This window comes from Curcuma longa, chromosome 11, assembly GCF_044706935.1.
Source record: "Curcuma longa cultivar G26 ecotype Majalengka, Jawa Barat chromosome 11, ITB_CL_G26_1.1, whole genome shotgun sequence".
Lineage (NCBI taxonomy): Eukaryota > Viridiplantae > Streptophyta > Magnoliopsida > Zingiberales > Zingiberaceae > Curcuma > Curcuma longa.
In genome coordinates this window covers 9,818,792-9,835,899 of record NC_133871.1, presented here as the reverse complement: position 1 = coordinate 9,835,899, position 17,108 = coordinate 9,818,792, and the positions used below count along the sequence as shown (strand labels likewise).

The 17,108-nt window shown below is 36.7% G+C and overlaps 3 protein-coding genes across 3 annotated transcripts; all 3 read right to left on the bottom strand.

Annotated features, from left to right (window-relative positions):
• Positions 1–344: 344 nt before the first annotated feature.
• Positions 345–5,536, bottom strand: LOC141841855 (uncharacterized). Its single transcript, XM_074730052.1, has 7 exons — positions 5,180–5,536; positions 4,875–5,087; positions 2,929–3,002; positions 1,824–1,973; positions 1,390–1,675; positions 1,035–1,268; positions 345–924 (listed from the first exon to the last, which is right to left on the bottom strand). Exons 2-7 carry the CDS (start codon positions 5,019–5,021, stop codon positions 547–549), a joined length of 1,269 nt encoding a protein of 422 aa, XP_074586153.1. The 5' UTR covers positions 5,022–5,087; positions 5,180–5,536; the 3' UTR covers positions 345–546.
• Positions 5,537–5,852: 316 nt separating this feature from the next.
• Positions 5,853–7,363, bottom strand: LOC141837960 (uncharacterized). Its single transcript, XM_074725334.1, has 3 exons — positions 6,967–7,363; positions 6,461–6,898; positions 5,853–6,046 (listed from the first exon to the last, which is right to left on the bottom strand). Exons 1-3 carry the CDS (start codon positions 7,361–7,363, stop codon positions 5,853–5,855), a joined length of 1,029 nt encoding a protein of 342 aa, XP_074581435.1.
• Positions 7,364–7,987: 624 nt separating this feature from the next.
• On the bottom strand, positions 7,988–13,080 carry LOC141839697 (DEAD-box ATP-dependent RNA helicase 50-like). The gene is made up of 8 exons (XM_074727508.1): positions 12,719–13,080; positions 11,831–12,391; positions 11,411–11,605; positions 10,414–10,601; positions 9,887–10,100; positions 9,448–9,579; positions 9,012–9,184; positions 7,988–8,528 (listed from the first exon to the last, which is right to left on the bottom strand). Exons 1-8 carry the CDS (start codon positions 13,064–13,066, stop codon positions 8,294–8,296), a joined length of 2,046 nt encoding a protein of 681 aa, XP_074583609.1. The 5' UTR covers positions 13,067–13,080; the 3' UTR covers positions 7,988–8,293.
• Between the last annotated feature and the right edge of the window lie 4,028 nt (positions 13,081–17,108).

The following is a 17,108-nucleotide window of genomic DNA, read 5'->3' as shown; positions in this document are numbered from 1 at the left end:
TAGCATTTTGTTGGAGTCTTCGGCACCAAGAAAAGGTGAAACTGCGGGTCCTGGAATTTACCCGTACTCGTACCTGCTTCGTAACTGGATCCAATATTCGTAAATCAACGGTTTTTACGGATCACGTAAGCTGACTCACTAGTCCTCTTTAATATTTGACTTATTATTAAAGACAACTTAAAATTTCTGAATTTCCTGATGAATCAATCGTGTTCGGCGTTAATTTTGGATGCTACTTGTTCATAAAACAGGTGCATCAAACTCCACTGTTTTCACGATTCGAATTCATGATCATAAAATTCTTTTTCATAAAATATGCCTGAATTAAATGCAAATTCTAATCATGATGGGCTAGAATCACATACATTACTCAGAAAACAATTTACACCCTGTCCACATGAGAAGCAAAGCAATTACAACACCAAGCAGCAAAGTCTGCCTGAGGCAATCAACACAAGCACTGAGGACTATTTGCATTTCAGTTCTTCCTAGTTTGAGTAGGCCTATGTTTCACAATCGACGATGTCATAAGAAAAACCAAAAGAATCATCGATGAACATCATTGCCCACGTCGTCGACTGCAGGAACTTTGGCAGGATAGTTCATTAAATCAGTACCGGCTAGTACTGAAAGGTCATATGGTTGAGCAGAAGAAGCGTTGCTTTCTTTGAGCAAATAAGATTTGATTGCTTCCAAGTCTGCCTGGTCGGCTCGTGTGCTTGATTTCATAGGGCTGCCTGAGCTCGAAGTGGATACGCTAGATAACTGAACTTCATCCAGCTTCCCAGTGTGCATCTGTTTGTTCTTTCTCACGGCATCCATTTCCTGGCCGGTAGGCACAAAGGTCCTCGACCGGTACTTTGTGGCGCCTTCCTCACCATCGTTGTGATTGTAGAGTGTATAATCATGATAAGTAGGGGCGAACTGTGTCGAGATGAACTTATTAGAATGTTGCCGAAAATAACATAGGAAAATGCTTCTGAAAGTGTGGAAATCATTAAACTTTAGTGCAAATCACAAGAGGGATTGATTACCTGATGAACTGTGTCGTGGTAGAGATCATTAAACTGTAGTGCATGGAAAAGACTCGCCCTTAAATCGCCAGAAGAACCAATGTTGGCACCTGCATACTCCTTGTAAGGGAATGCATAGAAGTGGCCAACAGCAGCCGCAAGCATCTCGACGCATATAATGAAATTTTGAAAATCAGCAGCTTCTTCGGCATCTTTTATGAGATTAGACTTGGCTGCCAGAAAAACTAGAACACCCTACACGGACACATAAAAAGGTAGAAAAGATCATAATAATCAGCTTCATGTTCTTGAAGATCTGCTAGTGTCAAATGCGACACAACTCAAAACGATCAATTAGAAAATTTAAGAAAAATACCTGCCAGTAAGTGAGAAAAACGACAGACTTGATTATAATGAACTTTGGCACAGGGTTAAAAGGCCGGAGCAAATCTTTACATGATACGTAAAACAAAGCGAGAGCATATAGTGCCATAGAATATGATATCGTATAGATAATTGTGATGTAAAGATAGGCTTGATCCACACTGAAATTCCCATCTTCATATTTCCCTTTTGCATAGCAAATGAAGGTGATAACTACTAAAATAGGCTTCAGAATGACAAATTGTAAACCGCCTTGCTTGCACCTTCTTATAAAACGTCTGTTGAACCGAACCCAGTAAGTTCAAGAATAAATAACAAGAGATAAAATTGCAACAAGTTTCATGCTACTATGCCGAAAAAAAGATACAAGGTATAAGGTAATAGAAGAATCAATAAAGGAGAGAAAGGAATTGAAAGAGCACAAACCCATCGAGTGGAATAGCAGAAAAACAGCATGTCATTAGGTACCATGAAGGCTTCAGAGATCGACCACTTAAACTCAAAACCACTGCACCAGGACCTCCAACCCATGCCAAGCAAAGTGAAAGAAAGTTGTAAATGACCCATGCTTCATAGCTGACACAATAATTAGTTATTGTTATGATGTTTATCACTAAACTTGCACATAAAAAAGATGGGTCCTCAAGTCCTCGTCCGCGTTCTACTAGAAGAGCAGAAATCCAGGAGGGGAAAATAAACCGGTGTATAAACAAGTTTTTTTTTCTTTCCCTTTAGAGTGAGAAAAAAAAAGACCAGCAATTAAATTAAAATCTAGTTCAAACTATCCTGTATCTGAGATTATTTAGCCTCACAAAATATCTGAGGATAGGCATAGGATACTATCATTCACAAATTGAGATATCTATTACCGAAATTTGTTAAACTGCGCTATTCAAGAATCAATCATTTGAAAATTTTCTTCAGAAGATACCAAGAAGACTATCTATTAGGAAAATTTGCAATGGTCTACCAGCAAGCCAGAATTTTGGAGCATTAATCTGATGTCTGCAAAAATGCAATAATTTCCGATACAAAAAATGATAGTCCTACTATTTTCCAATAAAACAAATTACATTAACTTGGTCTTGTAATAAATTACAGCTTTTGGAACATGCAAATCATCCATCCTTGTTTCTGCCAGAGTTAGAAACTATGCAAGTATAAACAGTCCAGGCACTACAAACAAAGCTTAATCGTTGGTGCACATGTATTAGTTCAATTCAACACATAAGTATTACCAGAACATGTTTCCCCACACAATCTTGAATTTGAAGTTTAAAGATATGATAAATGGAGGCATCAAGCACCTCAAAAGTAGATGTGAAATTACACTTGGGTAGATTAGTCACATACTGCAAACTTCAACATTAAATTTTAATTAGTTTTCTCAATTTGACATGAAATTGCAGTAAATGTCATAAACAAATAATAAATATTTAGAAAAAAAATGGTACAACAGCATTAACAACATGCATCATCGAATGATTTGGAGCAAGCTATTTAGCATGACAGTTTTGATATGCATACTTACACTTCTCGAATAGAATTAAAATATATTGAGCGATGACTAAGGATGAGTGACAAGAATGACATCAGTGCATAAACCTGACAAAACAAGTTAAACTGATCAGTCAAAGCATGTTTAACTTAATCAAATTGATATTAAAAATTATCAGAATCATCTATTCAGCATAGGAAAACAAAAAATAACTTATAGCCCATAATCTATCTATCTATAATATATTATATAATTATCAAGAATGCAATCAAAGCATCTCTCTCATAAAAGAGAAATGACCTCCATTCCAGGCATCGGAGATGTAGAATAAAGAGGGGAAAAAATGTTAAAAGGAAGCAGAAGGCTACATGAGAAGTTCATGAATTATCTAGCTAGGGAACATAAAACTCACTTTACAATTATTTTCGGAACCAAAGGACTATTAAGTCTGTGGATGCATGAACTAGTATCTTCTAAACAAAGGAGCAAGAGGCTTTGTTTGATTTGTGAAAATTTTCAATTTTAAAATTTTAATTTTCAAAAAATAAAAGAAAACCTTTGAAATTAGGAAGAAAAAAATATTTATTGTATCATCTACCAATAATAAATTTAAATGTGTTAAATTGGATCAATATTAATATTTATTTTACATCTCTTTTTAGCTTTTAAATTTTATTTCCTAAAAAACAGAAAAAAAAATTCTTAAACAGACAAGACCTAATGAATTGGCCCAGCAAAGTCAAAAGAAATTTTTAGACACGGTTTCCTTTCCTTTTTACAATCAACAAGCCATCCACAATTCCATTACAGAATTACAACATATTCAGGTTCAATATCAGTTATGTTTGCTCCCAACCTCTTCAAAGAATTGTAATGGTTACCAGGTTATTAGTATATTTAACAGTTTATCTGAACAATGAATCATTGCATGATGATGTTTTTTTCAACTATGATTAAATGCAATCTAAAACTTTCCTACTCTAGTTGGGGCATGCAGCTTTTCATAATTGTTGCATACAGCTTGATCATGCATCGGAAAATGGAGATATCCAGTTATCCACATAATAAGTACTTTGTTCCCTTTGTCCAACATAATGTTGATTCAGAACCAAGGTTCTGCTCATCTTCCAAAAGGAGATATCAGTCATCAGCTGCTATTATGTTCACTAAATGTTCATTTTTTCCCAAGATTCAGCTATGTTGAACCTTACCTGCATAATTTCAACTATTTGTCTCACTATGTTGAAGGTGCATTAACATGCATATCGTACATTGTAGCCTTAAACAAACAAGTAAATTATAATCTATCATGAAGTTTATAGCATAAGCCTTAGATATCAATAGAAGGTAATAAAAACACACATGCTTTAATATAGCAAGGATTATGTGAGTTCTATGACCATATAGCGAAGGGAAAAAAATGAAAAATGGTATAAAAGTACCATCAAACTATCACCTACAGATTTAAGATTCCTAATACTAAAAGAATAATAATCTACAATTAGGATCTGCATCCACATGCAATCAGAACTTGCATCTATCTAGGTTAGTTTTAATTTCTTTCCTGAATGCAGAAAGACAAATAAAATTAAATGACTGTCTCAAGACCTAAATAAGATTTGTGTTCTCAGCATATCTTCCTATGCATGGCTCTCTGTTATAAATTTTTTGCCCAAAATGAGAGTAAATATATGCATTATAATTTTAGGCAAGTAGTTATGGGTTTGGTAGAAAAAGGATTACCGCTAATAGTGCAAAAACAATTTACACATGGTATAATCTTTGTAGTTGAATCGCATTGGGGAATAACACCAAATTAGTGCTACATTCCATTTGTTTCTAAAAATTGCAACTAGTGAAAATGTACCTAGACTATATAAAAGAAGGCATAAAAAATGCAATGTGATAGGACTATTAGAATTGCATATCAAGTCACAGATCAAGCAACTTGTAAACCGCCCAAAGTGAGTTAAGCATACCGGAACCATAAAGATAATGCGAACTATGTAGCGCTGATAAGTCGGCTCCGTATAATTCAACAGGTGCCTGCATATATGAAGCATAGCTAATGCTATGGCTCCCACGGTACACGGAAACGCGACGATGACAAAAAGAAGAGGCGCCATGGCACTTTTTAGGGAACCAATTCAACTTAAATTACCGTCCAACTCCCAAAGTGGAGACCAATCAAACTGCAGCATGAACACGCACGACAGAGATTATAATCCGCAACAAGTTTGGGGGAATTCATTCCAGAAAATTTCAAAAGAAAACTCGATTTCACCTCTAGCGACGGAAATCCGAGCTGCTCTCAAGTAAATCTAGCACTTGCTGCCATTTTCAATGGAACGCTTGAGCCCGGCCGCAACCGGATCTCGAGGAAGGGAAGAAGAATAAAGGGTTAAATGAGTCGGGAAGGATGGAAGCAGGAGGAATAGGACTAGGATCAAGTGATCGACAAAGGGTCAGGGTTGGAGCCAGGGGAAACGGACCTATCTAGGGTTGGGAGTCTGTGTCTTCTTCTTCTTATCCTTGTCGTTTGCCTTCTCCTTCTCTTTTATTGTGACGGGAGGAAGCGTGATGCCTTCGGCGACGACGGAAGGCAGTCGGCTCCGCCAGCGACGACGGATCGAGCCGGGGAGGAGGAGGACGAGGCGGAGGCAAGGAACTACAATGAACAAGAGGACGTGATTTCTTTTATTATTATTATTATTATTATTATTATTATTATTTTTTTATTTTTTATTTGCTACGAGTGTGCCTTTCGAATGATTAAACATTATCAAATAAATCAAATATTTTTTCATATCGACTAACACTGCTCGTACTTACAATCAATCTTCCATTAATTCTCCATGGAAAATGTCAACCATCACCTTACACTTAAACAAAGAGATCACTCTAACTAAGGGCAAAAGCATACAAAATCTGATACAATTGTCAAGCCATCAAAATCTTTAGTCTAGACTATTGTGTGATAACCTTGTTTCTACAAAATTATCGTGATATACCATTGAGAATAAATCACTACAAGAGTAGTCACAAGAAGAAGAAGCAAGCAGCGACGACCCGATAATAAATGATAAGCCCAAACAGCTCCAAATCCATCGACACTTTTTCCTTCTCTTTTCACGTTTCAGGCATGATAAATCTGCATTAGCACATAAGGATGCCAATTAGTCAATTTATAGTGTAATATAATTTATCATGAACAAATACTTTTAAAAGTTACCTTACAAAAATCATATATGTGTCAGATTAGATAAACTAATGAAGTTGGAGATGAAATTATATAGTTTGAAATTTTCGCAGAGGTATTCTAACAGTTATAAAATTCAAGGGGATATTCTAGAAAAGCAAGGCAAATATTCCTTTAATTAATCTGAATAAATCTATGTTGTATTGTATACAATTATATGGAAGAACAAAATTTATATAACTAGAGGACGGTGACTAATCCTTAGTTTTGTTTCTAGAGAAAGAAAGAGCACAATTTATCATCTAACGAAGATGAATGCGAGAGGAAATTGTAACCAACTGATGAAAGTAATGCAGATGAACTTACAGGCAAGTTCTTGATTCCACGACGACATCTCGCGGTTCATAGTCAGATAGTAATTGACTCGATTTTGCAGGCGAGACACATCACGGTTCTTTGCCTCAAGAATTGCTTCCATATCTGGAGCAGCTTCAGCACGAATAACACCTGCGATAGCTTCAGAAGCGGATTTTGCTGATAGAATAGCTTGCGAAATTTGAGCAAAATCTAAATCATTCAGAACACCATGATCTTTTTCAATTGCAGGAAGTGAAACGCCGAATCGAGAGAGCATCTCTGCCAGTCTCTGCCACTGCCTCTGCATCCGAAGAAGGGCCGCCTCGGCGGTTTTGCGTTTCTCGATCTCTTCAGAGAGACCGAGGCGCAGGTCACGGAGTTCGCTTTCGTTGTTCGAGATCGAGGAAGGAGATGATGACCGTGAAAGAAAACTATCTGATCCGAAATCTGCAAACCCTAATGTCAGAGATATCGAGCAGCAACCTTTATGACATGGGAGAAGTTAGTAACCGTACCTTCGACGGCATCATAGTACTCGGAGTGCGGTGTCGAGGTCCCCAAACTGCTGCAGCAGCTCGCGATTATACCGGTATCACGAGGGCTCCAAAAGCCCCCATCTTCCTTTTCACCACCGACGTACGGCTCCCCTGCGGCGACGGGAGACTCGTTGTGTAGTTTCCCATCAACCGCCACCGAATCTCCGAAGCCATCGGACCGGAAATAGTCACTCAAGGTGCTGCTTCTCCTCCGCATGCCCGGCTCGCCAGATCCAGCCTCCGCGGCGGGATCGGCACCTGGCCGCAGCGGAGGAGCGAGCAGAGGGAGAAAGGGGGGTTGCAGGTGGGCCAGAATCCGCTGCTTCCGGGGTTGGCTGCCGGGATCCAGAAGCGGGTTCATCACGGTCGCCGCCATGCTGCTTCCAAATCGAACCCTTGCCACCCTTGTTCTCGGGAACGAAGAAGCCGCGGTGGTACAGGGTGTTTAAGGCGGGACACGGACTCAAATAAACCAATTCCGTTAAACGGTTCCGAAAAAATTGAACCCGATCAGGATCCAGAATCCGATACTGCAGTGAACGGTTCAAATTTAAATGATTTGTTCTCAGGAAAAAAATTCAGTTAAATTGAACAAATTAATTGAATCCAGAATTTTAATTATTTTTTTTAAAACTTAATTAATTTGATTAATTCCGATCAGGATCCAGAATCCAAATTTAAAAAAATAATTTATAAAATTTAAGTATAAATTTATAAATATCTGCGGTGAACGGTTCAAATTTAAATCTCAACGGAAATGATTTTTCCATAATCCATAAGTACCTAAAAACTTGAGAATTTATCAAAAAAGCACCTTTATAATGAGTATTTATCAAAATCCCTCAAGTATTTATTGTAACATTAAAATACATCCCAATATATTTTTTACCAATTATTCTTGATTGAAGGTTTTCCTTCCAAAACTTGCTATGAATTTGTAAATTAGTTTGCATGACAAAAAATATAAAAATTCCTCATATATTTTGCAACACATTTCAAATTGAATATTTTACACATCTAATTTATTGTAAACTGAATTACAGATTACAGATTGATCAGTTCAACCAGAGTCTAGTTTATGTTCAAAAACACAGACCATACAAGTAATTCTTGGTCCATTCCATGTTGATCAACTCTAGCTCTAGCTTCGATGGATTCATGGCCATGGGCTTGCCAAAAAAGTTCCAACTAAAGTCTAGTAGTCGTTGTGACATCGAAACCTCGCCTACTTTGTTAGTTGCTACCAATACAAAACGAACTTGCATCTGTGAAACATATAGAGAAGAAACTAGTAGTTGCCGATAACTTATAGTTTGGAGCTTGTGCAAGGCAGATGATGCAAAGGGTGACCCTTCTTGTTCCTTTCCATGATCCTCCTGGCTAAGGAAACCTGCTTGCCGACAACAAACACATATGCCTTTCCCTTGCCTCCTGCACCGCGAGCAGTCCGTCCAACACGACGGACGTACTCGCTGGGATCACGAGGGAAGTCGAAGAGAACCACGTGGTCGACGCCTGCAAAGTCAATGCCCCGCGAGGCCCTGTTGAATGATAGCAGATGCTGATTAGGAAAGAACAAACATACATGTCATGAGCTTCAACTCTTGGTTAAGATTGGTTTCAGCTAAACGTGAAGTAGATAGCACAATAATCACTACATTCAGAGAAGTAATGAAGAAAAATACATAAAATAAATAGAAAATGCAATGTTTAGGACATGGAGATGCTATATCTGATCAGATTTTGTCTTCTCCCTTCCCTCAAACACTTTAGTTATGTCTACTCCATTTGCTCAAACACTTCAATTCCAATGAAACGATGACAATCTAACAAGTTAATCACAGGTGATCATGGCACCCAGGCACCAGAGGTGCGAAAAACAACTAGCAAATATGGAAGTATTAAATTTTCACATGCATTTGATCGTGAAGGAAGCAGGATCATTTTCAGATTTCTATGATTTCTAGACTATAAGATGAATATGGTTTATGTAATGAAAGAAATTTTTGCATGATTTTTCTTGCCTGTCTGTGCAGATTAGAATCATGGAGTCCTTGGAACGTGAAGTGAGAAATTCTTTCATGTTTGCTAAACGTATCTCCTGAGCTATGGCGGCATGGAAGGGTAAGACTTTAATTTGTGTTCCTTTTCTATCAAATCGATTCAAGGCATTCTCAACCTTTCTGCAAGTTTCAATCTGCAGAAGAAAAGGATGTTAATGGTTAATATACCGTTCGATCTACAGAAGTCAGACATAAACTTAGTTTTAAGTATGGCGAGAGACCAACTTGAAGGAGATAGTCAATGAGTTGCATTCTGCATTCTTTTAGTTTGAGAAAAAACAAAAAACACAAAATCCAACTAGCATGAGAGTAATCATGCCTTGCACAAAAATAAAACACTCAGGAATGTTTAAACACTCCATGTTTCTAATAAATCACATGTTCTGAAAACTGTTACCTTATTGCAGAAAACAATAGTTTTAGGAACTGGTGTATTTTCTGTCAACTGCAGAAGAGCAGATTTCTTATTTAGAAATGCAGTTTCTGGATTCTTTTCCTCGCCATCAGCTCCACTGCAGTCAACAAGAACCTGCAAGTGAATCGTTCTACTCATCACAAATTCAAATTAAATCAACTGCTGTAGGAAACACAAAAAGAGCAATCATCATCTTTAACAGCAAACTGATATACATGTTATAAAAGAAAATTCTAAGACAACATAATCATGTTAAATTTCCCCAACCTTCACTACCCTCAGTTTTGAATTGTTCTTCAGGAAAGTTATCGCTGACCAAATAGAAAAACATTACACAATGGAAGAAACAAAAATTTCAATAACATACCAAGTAGCTGCTTACCACTCAAAGATAGAACTAATAACATAACATACAACTAACCTCTTCAAGGCCAGAGCTTGTCCGGTGCATGCCAGGTCCCATGATCACTTCACAGTCCGGAAATATTTCAACAAGTTTGTTGTAGATATCAACGGGAAGAGTTGCAGTGGCAAAAAGATATTGTGTTGCCACTGGTGCAGAACTAATCAAGTTCTCAAGAACTTGTTCAAATCCATCATCCTTAAATAGGATATCCACTTCATCCAATACAACACTGCATCGATTATGGAAATTAGTGCAAAAACTACTTAATTTTGCTAAACCAATTTCCATAAAAGAAATCAATGATCTCCATTCTCCGGGCACACTTCTAAAACAATCTCCAAGCTTATGACTTTCTACCTTTATTTTTCACTTCTAGAAACTATGTGAACCTTTCCAGAATAATAGATTAACTGGATCTCAGTTCGCTTAAGAAGAAAAGGATTGTTTATATAAATTAAGCTGACAAAAGAAATTCAAATTTGAATAATAAACAACTCTTGCCCCTGCGTTTCAAAATATTAATAGCTCCAAACATGAATTACCATCTAAGGTTGGTTAGCTGCAGAAAGCCTTCTTTAAGTAAATAAATAAATCGGCCAGGTGTTGCTATAAGAACATCAGATTCTTCATTAAGATTCTCTAACTGAGTTCTCTGTCGGAAACCACCAGTTGCAATGACTGATCTAAATGGAACACCATGTTTTGCTATTGATCGGCAATTACTAAGAACCTGCAGGTACATGGTATAAAGTACAAACACAAAATGAGAGCATTAACAAAAATTCATTTATTAAGTAATGAACATAAAAAAACAACAATTGACAGGAAAATAAACAAAAGCAAGAGGAGCATAATATATTGACATACCAATACTAAGCCCTCGGCGCATACCTAATCTCTTTTCAAAATCAAGTTGCCAATTTCTAGGCAATCTATGAAACAAATGGCAAAGTCGCATGAAAGTCAAAGAGCAGCAGAAAATAAGGCTAAACTCCTTGGCCTTTAGACAGTTTTGGTTTGTTTATCAATCTTAATCCAGACTGGTTTCAAACTTCTGGACAAAAATGCAAGAAGTTATAGTAGTGCAGAAGGTGCAGACAACCAACTCATATATGCCTTTGTCACACACTTAATTTAGACATAATATCTCCAGAGTGCAAAAATACAAATCACGAAGTCCAATAACAAATAATTGGTTTTCTGTAATGCAAACCAACATATAGTAATTAAAGAATCGTGAATGCATCTTTTTGTAGAAACTTGACCAGAGCCAAAGCATCATCTCAAGTGGGATGAAACAATACAAGTGAAGGAAAAGAACACTACTAAAAGAGAACAGAAGTAATGCTATGTGTAGCCAAGAATGAGAAAGAAATTGGTTGTTCCGAACAATGATACCATCACTGATTCTAAAATAAACTTGGTTGAAACTTAAAACCATTATGCAACTGTTTTACTGAAAAAACTTGTACACCCAAGCTCATGGAGAGCAGGTAACAAATATATACTGATATTGGTATAGTTATATCAATCACCAACCTGTGAAGCAAGCTCAGCAGTAGGCACCAATATTATTACTCTTGGACTCTTGGATGATGACTTAGCCAGACCTTGTAGTTCTTCTTGTCTCAAACATTGTATAGTTGGAGCAAGATAAGCTAATGTTTTGCCTGAACCACTCTGATCAGCAATAATACAGCTCTTTCCACCTAAAATAGGCTCGTATGCAATTGCCTGCAATGTCACAATACTAGTGTTTAAGCTCACTAGGTATCTATTCCAAATTGAATTGGTTATAAACATTCCATCATCATATCACTCAAATTAGAACATCAGAGATGTATGACCAAGCACCAAAATCTCATCACTAAACTAGATGTTTGTTTTTATTGAAATAATTAGACTGCACTGAACTAGAGTAAGCAATGATAACTATTCGTGACAAAGAATAATGAGCACCTGAATATGAGATGGACGAAGATACCTAAGGCCCCTCAGAGCTTCAACCATGTCATCAGTGCAACCTATATCTATGAAGGATTTCCTGCTAAAAAATCCACTATCAGCAGCCTTTTTCTTCTGATGCTTCAACTGACTACCTGTACTGGCCAGGAGAGTAGTAGTACCTCCCCATCCCTTGAAGGAACTAACAGGAAAAGAACTATCTTGAGACAACACACCATCATCTTTTCTAGAATAAATTTCTGGTGAATCTGTGCCTTTCACCTCTTTAAGCCGTGAATTGTAATTCAAATCAGCATCCCGGTGCAATTCAGCTGTTCTTTTAGTACCACCTAAGGAATCATTGTGATTAACAACGCCTTCAACGTCCTTTTCACTTCCAACTTGAGAATATTCTACACGATCCTTTGAGGATCTTTTAATCAAGGCCTTCACCTTCTGCGCCTTCAATCTCCCAAAGCTTCTAAGAGACTCACTAGCAGATGCAACTTTCTTATTTTCAGTCTCAGCAGCGGGACGACTTGCATTAACTCCTTTGGTATCAAAAATCCCTGCAACCTTTAGGAAACAATTAACAAGAGAACATCAGGAACATCCATTTAACTTAATCGTTAACAAAGCAGCCAACACTGTACGGATACCAGTACTAGTGAAAAGATTATCACGTATCAATCAAGTTATTCTCATAACCTGCTCAGTAAAAAAAATATTGCTCAAGTCAACAAATTTATATTGAATATGGATTGAAACTTAGTCGAATTTTTTAACATAAAAACTATTTATATTTATCAGTAACTATAATAATGTGGAAAAAAGAGAGGCGCTTTTTAACAAATTGACATTGATGATTACCAGCATTAAAGAGTACAAAAACTGCTCACCTACCTTCCGCTCGTCATTTGCACCAGGGCGCCAAGACAGGACCTTTTCTGACGGGACGGATGAGTCATCGTCGTCGGAGCCTCCCCAGACGATGAACGTCTCCCCGGTCTCTCGGTCGACCAGCCGGTAAGCGCCGGCTGTATCCATGGGGATCCGGTCGTATTGGCGGCGCCCAGACGCATCCAGTGCCTGCGGCACAACGCACCTACTCAGGCGGCGTAGGGCAAGGTAGGGTCGAATCTGAAGAGAGAAGGCACTTCGGAGGGAAGAGGAGGGGAAGCGATGGTTCTGGATCAGCGGAGGCGTAAGATGAGGAGGAGGAGGAGGAGGCGGCGGAATTCGAGCAAGCATTTCCCTAACGAAAAGGAGTGCGTCAAGAGAGAGAGAGAGCGGTTCGGGAAACTGGAAGCCGTCTTCCAAGAGGGATAAGGTTCATTTCTTCCAAGCGAAAAATATCATACTCATAATCCACGTCACAATTTATATTTATTTATATTTTTTTAATTAAGTATCAGAAGAAGATCATTTTGTTATTATTTTAAGAAATAAAGTTGTGATGATGTAATCGAAGTTAAATTTTATAACGGTGAATTTATAAAACTAAATTTTAAAATGATAGATATGCAAAATAAGCTTTTTGTTAGTATATGTGCAATTTTACTAATACTCTAGATTTATAAATTTAATTTTAAATTTATGTTTAAAAGTAAAATTCTTTAAAAGATAACATATTATGATTCTTAACTCCATAATCTAAGTAGGATCTAAAGAATACATGTGACTACTTTTGAGCTATATTAGGTGAGCTAACTGATTAATTTCAAATTTACAACGGTTTAAATTTATATAAATTTAAATTGGTTAAAATTAAATTATTATTATTATGACTTGTAGGATCTAGAGAACTTAAATTATTTGGATAGTAGTTTTAAATAAAATTTATAGATGGACTAATTTAAAAAGGTAGAGAAAAGCTAGCGTAATTTTTAACACAGTGAGTTTATTAAATTTATCGATACTATTATGTATATATACATAAAATGAAACATGTGAACTTCTCATTGAGTTGATAGATCAGTAAAATATAACTTAAAATAATAATAATATAAATCAAAATATTTGACTAACTGTGCAATAAAAAAAACTTTGATGGTTTTTAAGATTTTCTTACTAGATTTTTAAATAGTTACGAATTTGTAATGACCGCAGGCTATTTAATATCTAAACTCCATTGAATTATTATTTTTATATAAGCAAAAATATATTAGTATCTAGACTAGATTATTAAATTGCTTGTAAAACTCCATTGAATAATATTTTTAATAAATAAATATATTAATATCTGGATTAAATTATTAAATTTCTTATAAAACTACAAATATACGGTCACCATGGTCAAAATTGACCGTGATTGAATTAATCTGTTAAGATGGCGTTAACATAATGAAAAAGTGGCGGCAATCTTTGAAATTTAGCGCCATGCGCGTTTGAATTAATTAATCTGTTAAGAAAATGTAGAACAGTTAGCGATTGAAACTATTTAAAGACCTCTGCACCAATCAAACTTATTCCGCAATCAATCATTCATCAGTCTTCGTTCTTCATTCTGTTCCATTTCGTTCCATCCATCGACGACATGGCGACGAGTTTGAGGAAGGGGAGCAGAGTGGAGGTGAAGCAGCAAAACATCAACGAACACTGGCTGCCGTCCTATTCATGGCACTGCGCCGAACTCCTCTCCATCAATTCCGGCCAATTCATCGTCCGCTTCGAGGACTCCAAAGAGGGGATGCAGTGTGTGCCGAGGGACTGGATCCGCCCACGCCCTCCTCCTTTCGTCGGTCGCTTCCCGTGGAGAGCCGGTGACGTGGTCGAGATGTTCGAGGACTACGCGTGGTGGCCAGCGAACATCGTCGACGTAAATGTTCATAGTCAAATCATTAGCGTTTGGCCCTTCAACTCAATGAGGGAGATCCGAGTTCGCCCCTCCAAGATCCGGCTGAGGAAGCAATGGATTCAAGAACAGTGGTCGATCATCGATAAATTTACAGTACACATGCATGCTGCTATATATATATAAATCATGAGATGGTTTTTTAATTATATTTCTTGTATATTTATTTATTATTTATTTTTGATGCAGAATTATGAGTACTGCTGTACTGATTGGAGACCGACGAAGATTTTCCTTTTGGTGGCGGCTGCAAAGCTCCAGTGTGCGACGACAGAGAGTCCGAACAACACCACCGACCGGAAAAGGAAGAGATCGGCCGAAGAGGAGGAGGAGGAGCTCCGGGATCGCCTACGCCGAATCACTTTCTCATCTCCTTCCCCAACTTTTCTGACATCTTCGATAGATTACTCCAGCGATTCATCATCGTCTTCCGTGGATTACTCTACAGATTCCTCATCGTCTTCGGTCGATAGTTCGAAGTAATCCTAATTTTCCGTAATTCTTATAATTTTTTTCTAACATTTCGTGCACCTGCTTGCATGCAGATTATCATTATTTTTTTATTTTCAGTTTTTTTTTGTAACACAAACTATTAATCATGTTTGGATGCATGCATGTAATTCTAGCTAGTTCATAAATAAATGATGTTATTTTTCTTTGATATATTTATATAAAATAATATTTTCTCAAAGAATAAAATTTTAATATTAAAGTTAATTACTAACTAAATAAATTAAAAAATATAAAAACTATAAATAAATAAGATGACACTACAAGAAAAAAAAGAATTATCAATTTTATAAAAAAGACCAAGTTAAAACTTAAACAATTGTTTTAATAAATTAATTCATTTTATGTTTCACTTGATTAATAAATTTGAGTAAAATAAAGTTTCGTTTGGCTCTATTAACTAGTTTACGAACCTAATTATCTTGTTTTTTAAAATAATATAAAAAAAAAGTTTACAATCCTTACAAATAAATAAATATTTATTTATTTAATATATATTTATTTTTAGTTCTCCTAATTAGTTGAGATATCATTATTGCGTTCTGTTTGCGCCTTCATCCTTCAGTATGCATCCAGATTGTTATTACATTATTATTATTATTTTTCAAATGGAAATTATTATTTTTTTACTTTTTTCAGTTAACTTATATTATATTATTATTTTTTAACTGTGAAATAATTTTGCGATGGCTAATTTATACAAATTAAAAATATATATAAGAAAATTGAATAAATTTGCCTATCCATCTCTTCGGCCCAACAGCCCATCAGAATATCCGGCCGGGACTGACTAACTTCCCCTAGTGTTTGTTCGAACTGAGAGTCATCAAGTTGACCCCGCCGTGGGGGCGAACTGAGAGGACGAGACGAGACGAGGAGAGAGTGATTCCGTGGAGACATCGTCGTCGTTGGTAGCTTCCTCCGGCGGCATTGGCGTCGTTCAAAGGCGCTTTCTGTGGGATTTCTTGATCGATTCGTCGCGCAAGTTTATCATCCAATGTCGGTGACGTAATGGCGTTTCGATCATCGCCGATCTGACTTTTGCGCAGAGTCATTGTACAGATCGTTTGTGTGATTTAATTTGTTCATCGATGTGGCTTTTGTTGACTCCCCTATGGATAATTGATCGAGGGATGAGCTGATCGACGAGCATCGGCAATACTAAGGCAGATCAACGTGTTGGCGGATATTTACAAACAGAGTAGATACTGAGAGCGATTAACGCTCGACTTGCCATCCGAGGTTCTGCGAATACCATCCCTATTTTCTCGTTCGAAATGAATCGAGGTATCAGGTATGGTGATATATGTACTCTTCTAGGCTTCACACAAACTTTAACCTGAGATTACATTTTGCTTGTTTGTTGTTGCACGAAAATATAATTCATGCTGGTAAGGGTTTTGCAATGCTTTGGGCTCCTTTTCCTTAAAAATAAATGACAGTTTGAATCTTATGTCACTGCAGTGTATGACACTATGCATCTAAGTGTTTGGCACTCCTGTGGGAAATATGTAACAATTTCATGTATAACCAGTAAATGCCCTAATACTGAATTCTGCCTGTATACCATCAGAATTCAGTTTTAAGTCAACTGGAACTCATCAGGAGTAGAAGCTGCTGAATCAGTGTGACAAGTATATAGATTGAATTGATTGCATGAATAACAGGATTTTAGAACACTTAGGTTGAAATTGTTCAAGTGCAGTAACGTCACATTTAAATCACCTTTCTTGAGTTCTCTAAATTAATGCTTAATTTTTTTGTCATGTTTGTAAGACACTCCAGCTGAACAAAATGGCTTATTTTTTTCAGTCTATTTTTTCCAGTATACAACTCATTTCTATGATGAAAAAATTGTAAATTTGTGTGATTTATTTCCTTTTTCTTCATTTTTCAATCTGTCACACTCTGTTGCAGCAATCATATACC